Genomic DNA, 14,035 nt, shown 5'->3' on the forward strand with positions numbered 1-14,035 from the left:
AATGTTGCTTCCATTTGTATATTTGTAAACCGTTACCAGACCTCCCACATCTAGAAATACAAAGAACTTGAGTTCGAATTCAAATTTTACTCATGAACTGCTTCATTTCAAAGTGGATGTTCGGCAAATGTTGTAACATTATGTGAATTACCAGATATTAATCCTGACTCAAAGGCGGCGGCGCAAACCGCACTGGTCAGGTGATAAGCGTTGGTTCCGCATGGGTAAGTTTGACCTTGACAACCAGGTGGACAGTTGACCTTCGTGATTGAATTCTGTGTGTCGCCGTCGGTGGAGCAAGTCACTGGTAAATTTCATGAATTTATTTTCAGTGGGAATGGAAATTTCAGATGCGTTCACTCATACTTTTAAAGGTGTAACGTGGTCCAGCAATAGAACAAGTGTTACTTTCACCTCCGTTGCCATTTCCACTGGAAGATTGGAGTCCATCACTTTTTTTGTAAACGGTGACAACTCCACCAGACACTGCGAAATATTCATTATTTGATACAAAATTGAACAGAAGTGAAATAGTTGCAACAAAACTTGATTTATAAATTTACCGTCGATTATTTGTGCCTGTTTAGCTGCAAGGCACACTGGGCCTTGGAAATAGACGCCGTGACCACATATTGCTGAATGTTGCTTCCAGCAGTCGGCCGGGCATATTAATTCCGAGATGGAATGATTTAGTGAAGAAAACTCCATGTCACAGGTAATAGTGACAGGAATGCATTCAATTTCGAGGGAAAACACGATGACGTAGCAAACCACTTGTCTCCATGACAGAGTTTTCATTGTTGATTTCAATCGATGTAAGTTAATAAAAGTTAAAATTCTAGGAAAATCTAGGAAATATGTTTTTTAGTTTAATTTTCAAAGCCATTTTAGTTCAAACCACTATGTTATCATGCCGCTGTGACAACATTAGAAAACATTTACCTGCAGTTACATCTGACAAAAACTCAATAATTAATATTTTATGTACACGCCGCCACTGTGACGCGCTGGGTGTAGCTCAAAAATTTCATGTCAGTTTCCGCCCTTCTTTTATTCCAAATGTCTTTGATTTGAAAGTTTCACATAACATTGCACACATTCTCACTACAACAACCGATTTCCTATGACAAGTTTATACTTTCGCATTATTTGTTGTGCCACAAAGGTGATGTTGAAACTGCGAACGAAATACATCAGTGTTGTTTGAAGCTGCTATACGAAATGCCTGAATATTTAATCTGCAGTATACAACGAGATGTATTTCTCAACGAGCAAATGTTGTGCTTCTCTCATTCAACTTTTCCTTCTATGCATGTTCTCGTTCGTAAAACATCTGGTTAACCTTCCCGGAAGTGATACATCGCTTGTATGACGTTTCTGATATAGTGACTTTACAAATTGCTATAGTTTGTGGAAGTCCAAAAAACCTGTCTATAACTGTTGCGAATTGCTTTCTTCTTTTTCTTTTCTTTCCGTCTTTAGCCCAACTTTCCAAAAAATCTACATGAAAAGATCAAAAAGCCACATCCTGAGAAAGTTTGAAAATTCAAACGTTTTATGTCAGCATTCAGATTTAAGCTGTCCATGTGATTCAATCAGAAGCTGCAGGGTGTTGTAGGTGCAATGCGAAATCCTCAAACTCACCTCATTTACTCGTTTATTTTTCTCCCACATGGCCGTCGATCATTTAGTGAAGAAAATAACCCAAAAAGGTTCGCGGGCATCTCCAAAATGGATAATTGTAAAAAACTCTGTTTTATATTGAATGTGCCGATAAAGCCCATATTTCGTTGCGTTGCTATTAAACCGCCCAATGTACGCGTGTATGCTTGTTCTATGAGGTGTGCAACAATTTAGCAGGTACATAAATGGGTTTAATTATATCAAATGTTGTGTAATGTGTGACTCACTACACGGCCGTGTATATCGTGTATGGCCAAAACAGCGTCGCTTATTATTATTACCGCATACTGCAAACACTGCAGGGTTTGAACATGAATTCATGGCCTGACAAACGTTTTTCAATGGTTTTCTATACTGTTTACACCAATGCACGTTTTATCCCAAACGTATAGCCTAAGTGATTAAACTTCCCGGAAATAAGTCATGAATTTACAAACTGTTATATTGGTTTGATCTGTCGGGGTGATGAAATACAAGTGCCAGGGGTTAAATATCAGCTGTGTTTGTTGTCACAGTACAAATTTTTAGCAAAGCACTCATGGTTGCATTCCTTGCATGTTCCTACTGACAATTACACTGAAATATGGAAAGACCACCTACGATTTACAAGATACAGGATTACGTAACGAGCAGTGACGTGCGTAAACACTACCAATTTTGTTTATTATAATTTCAACGCAAATATTTGAATGCTGGTTTGTGTGAGGAAGCTCGCATTGCTTTATTTTATCAACTGCCCCTGTTTACCTCGCCAAATTTTTTTGCTCGTTGCTAAGACATTGCTCCAGAAACTACAACATAATTTAACGTCATTTATCAATTTCTTGTCAACCTATAAGAGTTGGGGAAGATACAGCGTGCGCACGTCTGTGTTCAAGTGTTTAGCATTGAGGTACGACAGGAAGATTTGTTCATATCCATTTATTTTTAATTACATATTCACAATACAGTATTTAGATTATTGCATCCGACAAAAACGGAATGAAGTAACTAGCAGATCAGATATTCATGCCTCAGTACAATTGAATATGACCAGGTTTGTACAATTAGTCGCAACTTCACAGCTTCAACCGGATGAGGAAACAAGTTTGTTTTGGGTGTCAAGTTGTCATGGTTTCCAACAAAGATCTACACAAATGATACTTAGTTTTTAGAGATTGCTTTTATAAAGCTACTCAGAAACAAAATAGAAAGACAGTTCAAAATTTCAAATGTAATGTTATTATCTGCAGCGGAATATTTTGTTTCAACTTACAATGGGATGATCCAAAGAGTTGCTTATTTCTCTCCAGGAAGTGTCAGCGGGACCCATGTATGCTATCTTGTAAGATGTAACCCTCTGGGCGATTCTGTTGTCACCTCGTCCTTGAGTGATTACACCCGCTACCAAATATATTCGGTTCAATTTGACCTGAATCCATTCGCCAGCTTGATCTGTCAGAATTTTAACATTTACGCAAAGTATTCGGCACCAATATACAGAAGCACACACGTTTTCCTCCTGCCCAGCCACCGGGGTTTAGGCCAGTAATGCCAGAAAAGTCTAATCTTCCAAATTTAGCCCCATTTCCAGGGTCATTGGCATAGAGTGACGACGCCGACAAAGCGCTGTCAGAAATGGTCCAGTTTTTCAGTCCCATATAATGGTTACAAGCTAAAAGTAAAATATAATATTTCTCTTGTTCATTATTGATTGTATTTTTAGCCGAAAAGAACTGATTTGCTCGGTGATCGACATGTCAAATGACAAATTAAACACAAAATTTAATTTAGTCTTCAGTTTAAGTGTGTTTGGGAATCACAAACTTCGCAAATTCTTTGGTAGATTAACGAATTTGTAATATGCCGTGCAGCGTCATTAACGAAGAAAATACCATTTTCACAACTTTTCCCAATGAAACCTGCACCACATATACATCCATAGTCTGCCAAGAGGTCAATGCAAGTCCCTTGATTTTTGCAAGGGTTGCCGTACGAACAAGAATCCACATCTGGAAAAGATTTGTTAAGATCTAAAGAAAATGATTACAACTTCTTACCTGTAAAAGCGAACCAAGAAGCCTCCGTGCATCCGTTTAAATTATTTGTCATGAGAATGTTGCTCTCATTGACGTATTTGTAGAGAGTGACACGACCCCCATCTACGTAACGAAATATAAGAGAAGGGACAATTAATTCCAGATTATTTTCTGCATTTGTGTCCTTCATGTGTTTGCAATACCAAAAATACAACTTACGAACAATAATATCAAAAACTCAAATTTTTTTGCAGTTTAATGAAAACTAACTGGATTTGCAGGTAAATTATGGCAAGCAGTTTTTCTATGTGAAAAGGTCAAATAGCTTTGAATTGCGATTGTGGCTGATAGCGTTTTGTTCTTTACTTCTATGTAATGTCAAAACTACTGTAATAAAGACAGCTCAGTTAAAGTTTTTTTCAAAAAAAATATATTTTGACACACCAAGCATCACTACCTTCTGCAACTTGTTCCAATAAATAAAATCTATTCAAATCTACCAGTTTTGTGGTAATAACATCATCCGAAACCTATAGCTCATCTCTATGATCGTTCAAACTACATATTACAAGCATCAATCGCAACCCAAATCAATACACGGTAAAAAAGTTACCTGTTATTTTGCCCGCTTGTTTGGCGGCGGCACAAACCGCACTAGTCACGTGATAAGCGTTGGTTCCGCATGGGTAAATTTGACCTTGACATCCAGGTGGACAGTTGACCTTCGTGATGGAATACTGGGTGTTTCCGTCGGTCGAACAAGTCACTTCAGACAAAGAGTTGGTGATACGTGTTACAGAGAGAATTAATATATATTTTTATAGATGTTACTTTGAAATGTGTAAAACGGTTCATCATGCGAGCATGTCTGACTTGTGACTCCATTTTCTGAGGTTCTAAAAAGACTTGCAGGCGCAGATGTCAGAAAAACTTCAACAAATCCACCCGATGCTGATGATTAGAAACTAAAGTATGTTAAAACATATCCATCGCCATTAAATTACTTGGAAATCCTACCATCAATCAGTTGTTCCCGCATAGCTGCAAGACAAATTGGACCTTGGGAGTATACACCGTCACCACACAACCTGGAGTGTTGCTTCCAGCAGTTAGTAGGACATGTCAGCATTGAGATTGAGTGGTTCAATGAAGAAAATTCCGTTTCACATGTTACGGTAGCAGTAATGCTTTCAAATCGGATAGACAAAACAAAGACCGCGAAAACGTGCTTATTAACTTGCCACAATAATGGGCCCGGCATTCTTATTCTTTTGATGCTATTTATCGATAGTTTTCTATCAAAAGCGTAACACGAACGTAATTGCGTGTATTTTAAAGAAAAAGCTGTGCACGCATCGCCCTTACAACCGTATGTCAATCTATAGGTCTTTGCTTCTTTAGTCAGTAGCGTATTGTTAGGGTTACACATATCTAGACGAAATCTTTACAGATAGTCCAAAAATATCAATTTACAATACGTCATGAGGGAATCTCCGGTATTCTGCAAGAACGTCACGCGTAAACAGAAATAAAAAAAACGCACCGACGTGACTTTAACTTATTCAGTAAAAAGTTATGCAGTGTTCACATAATTATGTAACGTTTTCATTTAATTCTGCATCCATATAACGTACGCAAACACACTCACTGCCACAACGCAACTGAATTCTGTAACAAGAAACCAGAGTGTTATAATTGATGATCTCTTTCTGTACCGCGAAAAGATTTAACCATGAAGCGTGTTCCTACTGAAAATTACACTGAAATATAAAAGACCACGTACGGTTAACAAGATACAGGATTACGTAAAGAGCAGTGACGTGCGTAAACGCTACCAATTTTGTTTGTTATAATTCCAACGCAGATATTTGAATGCTTGTTTGTGTCTGGACGCTCGTATTGCTATATATATAATTTATCGACTTCCTCTGTTTATCTCGCCAAATTCTGGATATACGGAGGCTTTATGTTTTGCTGTCTGGGTTCGTTGCAACGACATTACTCCAGAAACTACAACAGTAAATGTAAAATGATATAAAACCACTACAAAACCAGATAAATTCTGACATTGTATGAATTTCTTGTCAACCTATAGGAGTTTGGTAAAAGCTATCCAGACCGAATGCGATGCTCACAATGCAAAACATGTACGAAAAGAAGTAAAGCAGATTAGATATTTATGCCTCAGTACAGTTGTACAATTTGTTTTTGCACAACGCTGTACGGTCCAACAAAAGCATTTAAAACGTTTTTATGGTACAAAAGCATCAATTTTATGTTCTTCCAGTTTAATAGGATTTCAAAATTACACGGGACATAAAGGTGATCCACAAACATCAGATACCTGCCTTTTCAGCTAGGCTTTGTTTAGCGAAACGTCATCAGGAAAGCCCAGCTAATTAGCAGCTATACCCGTCGGTATACAAGTATGCGTTTAATTGTGCCAGAAGAACAGAGTGATTAGAAAACAAATATGTACAAAAATCGTCAGGAATGAGATTTTTTTGCTTCGTTAAATATAATTTCGATTATTTTGATCATTCTGTTGCTTAATATATGGAATAACAAACGGAGTAAAGAATTATGTGACAAATTGCCTTATCGCAATAAATTAGGCAAGTGTCTGGTGCAAAATGATAAGCAGTGCGGGGAAAACTAAACTAACATGTTAGATACTCGTGTCGGAGAACAACAAAACCTGTAGGACTTGTTTCCACAATTAATCGAAGTTTAACAGCTGCAACAGGATGAGGAAACATGTTGGTCTTGAAACTGTAAGTATCCACATTTCCAGGAAAGATCTGTATAGTGAGAAATGAATTTTAACAATTGTTTGTAACCCCAAAGCTGAACACGGTAATGTGTAATTTACTTAGAACTGGAAAATGTATAATACGTTAAGGTTATGTTAAATGATTTACAACTCACGATTGGTTGTCCGGACGAGTTGCTCACTTCCTTCCAAGTTGATTCTGTGGGACTCGTGTAGTTGATTCTGTACGACGCGACGTAATGATGTCCTCTGTAATCTCCTTGAGTGATGACTCCTGACACCCAGCGTGTCTCATTCAAATCCACCTGAATCCATTCTCCCGCAACCCCTGTACCATAAATGTTTTGATTGCAATGTCTTCATAGTTGCACGGTAAAAGTGCATTGCTTTGGTGTCGAACCAATCAATTAGTAGTTGTGCGTAATTTACACTGTGCACAGAAAACCATTTGAGGCCAGCAATACAGTCATTTTTATTCAGATGTGTGCGCGTCTCCATCTGGCTGCAGGTGTGGCTTGGGCCCTCAAATTCACCATAAAGCAATAGCTACACTCACTGTCTTTTGCAGCGTGCCAAACACTTGTTTGATTAAGTCTCCCATTGTATGCTTCAAAGACCAATTGGTCAAACCACACCGACGAGGCGGACATTGCGCTGTCTGGTACAGCTCCACTCTCCAGACCCAAGTAGCGTTGACAAGCTATGATGCAGATTTGTGTTATATTTACTGATCACAGTAACAAACATAAGCGATAAAAATACAATAATAATTATACGCCAGATTCCCTAGGGGAAGGTGACTAATAAAAAAACAATTTACCAACCTATCTGTATATTACAGGTCTTGCCTTCGAACGGAGGTAAACAAGTGCAAGCGAAATCAGCCAAAAGATTAACACAGGTACCTTGGTTCTTACAAGGATTTCCCAAACTGCATTTGTTGATATCTAAAAGCAACGATAATATCTTCAATGTAAATTATCTTTTGTTTTGCACCTCTTGGCAGTAGCCATGCTGAACACATGCCATTTGCAACCAATTATATTAGGTTACAAAAAATATATTTAGTGACTTTAAATCGGAGCTGGCAAAACCATTTTTTGAGTCTCACAAGTTAGCAATTTGCAAGCAATCATAGTTGGTGAGGCGCTGTAAGGTTTATTCACTACTTTTGTTTTTTCACATTATGATTTTACCTGTGAATACGAACCACGAGGTGGCAGTGCATCCATCATAATTTGAAGTTAATTGAATGTTGCTTCCATTTGTATATTTGTAAACCGTTACCAGTCCTCCCACATCTAGAAATACATAAAACTTGAGTTCGAATTTAAATTTTACTCATGAATTTCTTCTGGATTGTTCATGTCAAAGTGGATGTTCGGCAAATGTTGTAACATTATGTGAATTACCGGATATTAATCCTGACTAAAAGGCGGCGGCGCAAACCGCACTGGTCAGGTGATAAGCGCTGGTTCCGCATGGGTAAGTTTGACCTTGACAACCGGGTGGACAGTTGACCTTCGTAATGGGATTCTGTGTGTCGCCGTCGGTGGAGCAAGTCACTGGTAAATTTTATGAATTTATTTTTAGTGGGAATGGAAATTTCAGATGCGTTTACTCGTACTTTCAAAGGTGTAACGTGGTGCAGCAATAGAACAAGTGTTACTTTCAACTCCGTTGCCATTTCCACTGAAAGATTGGAGTCCATCACTTTTTTTGTAAACGATGACAACTCCACCAGACACTGCGAAATATTCATTATTTGATACAAAATTGAACAGAAGTGAAATAGTTGCAACAAAACTTGACTTATAAATTTACCGTCGATTATTTGTGCCTGTTTAGCAGCAAGGCACACTGGACCTTGGAAGTAGACGAGTTGACCACATATTGCTGAATGTTGCTTCCAGCAGTCGGCCGGGCATATTAATTCCGAGATGGAATAATTTAGTGAAGAAAACTCCATGTCACAAGTAATAGTAACAGGAATGCATTTAAGTTTGAGGGAAAACACGATGACGTAGAAAACCACTTGTCTCCATGACAGAGTTTTCATTGTTGATTTGAATCGATGCAATTTAACAAATGTTAAAATTCGTGAAAAATCTAGGAAATATGTTTTTAGTTTTTATTTTCGAAGTCATTTTGTTTCAAACCACACTTAGTTCAAATGTTAGCATGCAGCTGTGGCAACATTTGAAAAACACTTAATACATATTTTAAGTACGCGCAACTGCGATGCGCCGGGTGTAGCTCAAAAATTCCAAGTCAGTTTCCTCTCTGCTTTCATTCCGGATGACTTCGATTTGAAAGTTTCACAAGACATTACACACATTCTAACTACAACAACCGATTTCCTATGACAAGAAAATGCTTTGGCATTATTTATTGTGCCACATAGGTGTGACAACTACAATAAAACGTTGTACAGATGATGTTGAAACTGCGAAAGACGTAATACAGTGTTGTATGAAGCTGCAATACAAAATGCCTGAGTCATTAATCTATACAGTTCAATAATCTGCAGTATTTCTCAACGAGCAAAAATATTGTGCTTCTCTCATACAACTTTTGCATCTACCCCGCATGTTGTCGTTTTAAACACATGTTTTAACCTTCCCGGAAGTGACATGCCGCTTGCATGACGTTTTTCAATTGTGATCTTCCTAATTGCTATTGCCTTTAAACGTTGCGAACTGCGTTCTTTTTTTCTTTTCTTTCCGTCTTGAATCTCATTAGTAGCCGGCTGACCATAAGTTAAGAAAATAACCCAAAAAGGTTCGCGGGCAACTCCAAACTGGATATTTGTAAAAAAACTCTGTTTTATAATCTATGTGCCGATAAAGCCCACATATCGTTGCGTTGTTATTAAACCGCCCAATGTACGCGTGTATGCTTGTTCTATGAGATGTGCAACAATTTAGCATGTATATAAATGGGTTTATTTAACCAAATTCTATGTAACGTGGGACTTTGACAATCCGAACAAATTTTTTAGGATATGTGTAAATACGACTGACAACAACGTGCTCACTTATTATTTCCGCATAATGTAAACACTGCAGGGGGTGAAAATCAGTTCATTGCCTGACAAAAGTTTTTCAAAGGTTCCCTGCATTGCTGTAACCAATGCAGGCTGTCAGTTTTTGCCCCAAAGCAATAGTCAAGGTGATTAAACTTCCTGGAAATGAGTAATCAGTTACATCACTTCGCTTGGTAACGAAACATTGTAACACAAAGGGCACGAAACGTCACATTGATATGATATGTCTGGTAAACACGGTCAAACCCGGGCCGAAATTTAACTTTGATTCCGTTTCTTACGTTTTACTTCTTTAAATTAAATTACAGTTTCCGCTGGACCAATTAAGAAAAGTGCGATTTTTAGTGTGGACAAACACTGCCCCTCGTGGCCAATTTTGTTGGCGAATGTATTTGTTGCTGTGATGTTACTTTGATAACGTCATGTTATAATTTCAAGATGAGTTATACTGTTCATGATTTCATTGCAGTTAACTCAAGGTTTCTCCATCAACCGACAACAAACCTTTTTGTAGCTAAGCCTACAAGACCTTTCTAAATAATTATGATGTAAGCCTACAGACCAATTTCAAATATTGCAAACGAAATTCAAGAATAATACAAAGATAAATTTTTTTTTTCATAGCCGCCAGTTCAATGGATTTCAATAATAGATATTACAGCATGAAGAACAGACAACAAAGAACAACGGTAACACACTACACATTTTACTAAAATACGTGACGGAACATGGGAAGCATCACATAGTATTGAGCGACACAGTTGGCCTCAACAGAGTGGTGCCAGTATTTTTTTTTAATTTACAGCAACTACGTCAAAGCACAGATAGTCACTAATGATTAGAAACAGGTACTATAGGTTTATCACTACTTAAGCTTTTCGTAATTTCATTCACTACAATGTGTTTTTGCTTTATGTATGATACTTCATTTTATTTTTGCATAATATCTATTTTCCAGCTAAACTTTAGATAGGAGGGTCGTTTTGTGATCGTGTCCTGAGTTGTTTTCGGAAATTTATCTTTTTCTCATGTCATTAACCAGCACCCTATCACGTGATCTCTTTGCAGCCGCGAACGCAAATTTCGGAAAGTTGAAATATAATTTTAAATAATCCTGTTAATTGGAACAGCGTTTTTGAATTATTTATTATAATTTGTGATGAATTCTAAAAATATTTAGATGTGTTTGTTTCTCTATTCCGGCTGCAATGTGAATACTAGGACAGTATATTTTTTATAATGACCTTCAGCTTCAGCAACATCCAACATGCACAACTTATTTCAATCTACATAATTGCGGTGATATGTTGTTTGTGTCAGTGTATGTATAAAAAGGATAATTAATAAAAACAAGATTTAATTTTGGGCATCTGTAAACTAAAACTAAAAAGAGGCGACTGTAAACTAATAAATTTGCAGCAAAACTCTTGAAATAGGCCTACAGTTTTTTCTTTTGAGAAAGTCGATTGCACAGCAGACAAACTGACAATTTCTGAATGTTGAAAAAGTATTTTTGCGTGAATTTCTGATAAAATTGGAAAATTTTTACTAAATTCTTTCCAATCAGGGTAGTTGCCTTGATAAATCAGCAGATCCCAGATTGGAAAACATGTTGTGTGCGGAAGATATATCGTTTGTGAAAATTTACTCATCATCCGTGCAATTAAAATTAGCTAATGCAATGACATAGGATAAACGTTGCGATTCCCGCATTGTCCTTGCAAATAACAAACTTTCCAATTTGGGCCAGATCAAAGATCGGTATACTGCTTTGCTTATCTAAAGATTTTTTGGGGGGCTCGTTTTATTGCTGTCTTGATTTAAAAAATATATATTTGGCCTTGGTACCAAATTGATGAAAATTGTTTTCATTGAGTTGTAATTTGGACAGAGGATTTTTTTGGCATGCATTATTTATGCAGACAAACCAATATTTTTGTTATCTTAGCTAATTTTGTTTTCATGGATAAAATTTTTTCAATAGTGCATAGACCTTATCTAATGACATTTTTTCCAATCTGAATAATTTTTGTTTTAAGCCTAAATGGTATATATATATCTATATATACTGATTGTTTTACAGGCATGTAATGTGGCAATATTTGTAAATATTCATTGTGCCTGTCTTGCTGCTGTTTGGGTATGTGGAAAGACATACACATACTTCTACTAGGAGAACCAAAAGTTGGCAAAACATCGCTCATACTTTCACTTGTCAGCGAGGAGTTCCAGGAAGATGTCCCTTCCCGGGTAGAAGAAATCACTATTCCTGCTGATGTGACGCCAGAAAAAGTGCCTACCTATATTGTGGATTATTCAGAGGCTGACCAAGCAGAGTATAAGTTATGCGAAGAAGTGGCCAGGGCTAATGTAATATGCTTAGTGTATGATTTAACGGACCTGGACACGCTGCAGCAGATCAGGGAAAGATGGCTGCCCTTGGTGAGAGAGTATTCAATGCACGATACCATGCTTCCTGTTATTTTGGTTGGAAACAAGTCAGATTTAATTCCAGACACAAAGATGTACGAAATTATGCCACTGATGAACGACTTCCCCGAAATTGAAACTTGCATCGAGTGTTCTTCAAAAACTTTGAACAATGTCAGCGAGATGTTTTACTTTGCACAAAAGGCAGTGTTGCACCCTACAGGCCCTCTATATTCTCCTCTCGACGGCTACCTTAAGCCTGAAAGCAAAATTGCTCTCACTAGAATATTTAATTTATGTGACAAGGATAATGATGGATTGCTCAACGATTCTGAGCTAGCGAATTTCCAGAAAATCTGTTTTAGTACTCCATTGGCATCACAGGCACTGCAGGATGTGAAAAATGTGGTCAAGAAAAATTGCCTAAATGGTGTTATTGATGAGTGTCTTACGCTGGATGGTTTTCTGTACTTGCATCTGCTATTTATTCAGAGGGGAAGACATGAGACTACATGGGCTGTTCTTCGCAAATTCGGTTACAATGATAACCTAACGATGTCAGATGAATATGTAGCTCCAGATGCGATACTGCCACAACAAGACTCCACACCACAACTCACATCTGATGCCAGGGATTTCCTGGTGGGAATTTTCCAAAAGTATGACAGGGACGGTGATGGGGCCTTAAACCAATCGGAAATGGATAACCTGTTTAGTGTCTTTCCATATGAGCCATGGGGTGCAGATGTGTTGAATACAGTTTGCACTAACGACAAAGGCTACATCACTCTAAAGGGGTTTTTGTCTCAATGGATGTTGACAACCTATTTGGATGTACCACGGACCTTGGAGTACTTGGGATACTTAGGGTATTCGACTTTGTGTGGCAAAACTTCACAACTCGATGGAATAGCTTACATGCACAATAACACAGCTCAAAGTACGGAACACACAAAGGATATATACACTTGCAAGGTAGTTGGAACACGTGGTGTAGGAAAAACCACCTTCTTGCAAGGTTTACTACAGCGAGGATGGGATTCAAAGGCGTCCAAAGCTCAAGTGTCAGTATTGGCGATCAACGAAATTGCAGTCACCCAACGACCTCCGGTGTACTTGTTGCTCCATGAAGTTGAGATCACTGATGTGCTGTCCGCGGGCGAAGGCCTCTTCATGTGCGACGCCGTGTGTCTTCTGTATGACGTCACAGATGCCAACAGCTTTCAACACTGCATTGAATTGTACAAGAAGTACGTAGTCAACTCAAACGTGGCTTGCTTTGTGGTAGCCATGAAGAGCGACTGCAGTCCCGTTCGTCAGCACTGTACAGTCCAGCCTGAAGACTTTTGTGTGCGCAACAGACTTCCATTGCCGAAACCGTACACATCTCGCACCGGAGATTTAACTGTTTATGAACAAATAGCAGATGAAACGGCAAATCCCAGTGCAGCTAGTCTTCCCGACTCCAACATAATCAGTGTGTGCGTTAAAATCGGTTTCCTCGCTGTTGTGTGTGCAGCTGCTGGATACGGACTTTACAAGCTAGGCAAAGTCAAATTGTTCACTGCAAGTAGAGTATAGTTAACGATACGCCGATTCGCCAGCGCATTTATTTTTAACAGATTTCGTCTCCTATTGACTTGTTTTAACCTAAACTACGCTTGCTGCGGGCGCGTACAGTTGTGCCTTGTTGTTCGATGGGAATACACTCATGCAAATGTAGTAGCGTGCTTGTGATGGTATGAAACTTACTTTGTGGCAAAATTATCGCCAGATTGACCTTCATTTCGGTTGAACTTGTAAACACGTTTCCATAACCAAGCAGTAAATTATTTGTTTGAAGAACATCCATATCATATTACTGATATGAGAGTATCGTACAAGAAATTACGTTTGTTGATTTGTGTATGCCTTAAAACAAACAAGCACCGCCAACCCATCGAGTTGTACAGTAAGGAGATTATCGGCAAAAAAATGTTAAATTTACATTTTTGGGCCTATCACACAATTTCTCCATTTCGTAATTCTGTTGTGTGGGTCTGGCGTATAAATTAACTGGTAGTCGTAGCCCGTTGCCGATGTGAC

At 38.1% G+C, this 14,035-nt stretch overlaps 2 protein-coding genes across 2 annotated transcripts; one reads left to right on the forward strand and one right to left on the reverse strand.

The window, feature by feature from the left end:
* Positions 1–2,673: 2,673 nt before the first annotated feature.
* LOC145893961 (lactadherin-like) lies at positions 2,674–8,533 on the reverse strand. Its single transcript, XM_082982417.1, has 12 exons — positions 8,299–8,533; positions 8,102–8,221; positions 7,671–7,775; positions 7,031–7,174; positions 6,630–6,802; positions 6,367–6,502; positions 4,315–4,467; positions 3,723–3,824; positions 3,558–3,674; positions 3,176–3,337; positions 2,939–3,117; positions 2,674–2,811 (listed from the first exon to the last, which is right to left on the reverse strand). The coding sequence occupies exons 1-12, from the start codon at positions 8,531–8,533 to the stop codon at positions 2,674–2,676; spliced, it is 1,764 nt and encodes a 587-aa protein (XP_082838543.1).
* Positions 8,534–11,607: 3,074 nt separating this feature from the next.
* On the forward strand, positions 11,608–13,666 carry LOC145911828 (mitochondrial Rho GTPase-like). Its single transcript, XM_082999270.1, has one exon. The coding sequence runs from the start codon at positions 11,663–11,665 to the stop codon at positions 13,529–13,531; it is 1,869 nt and encodes a 622-aa protein (XP_082855396.1). The 5' UTR covers positions 11,608–11,662; the 3' UTR covers positions 13,532–13,666.
* Positions 13,667–14,035: the final 369 nt, after the last annotated feature.

This window comes from Ascidia mentula, chromosome 1, assembly GCF_947561715.1.
Source record: "Ascidia mentula chromosome 1, kaAscMent1.1, whole genome shotgun sequence".
Classification (NCBI taxonomy): Eukaryota; Metazoa; Chordata; class Ascidiacea; order Phlebobranchia; family Ascidiidae; genus Ascidia; species Ascidia mentula.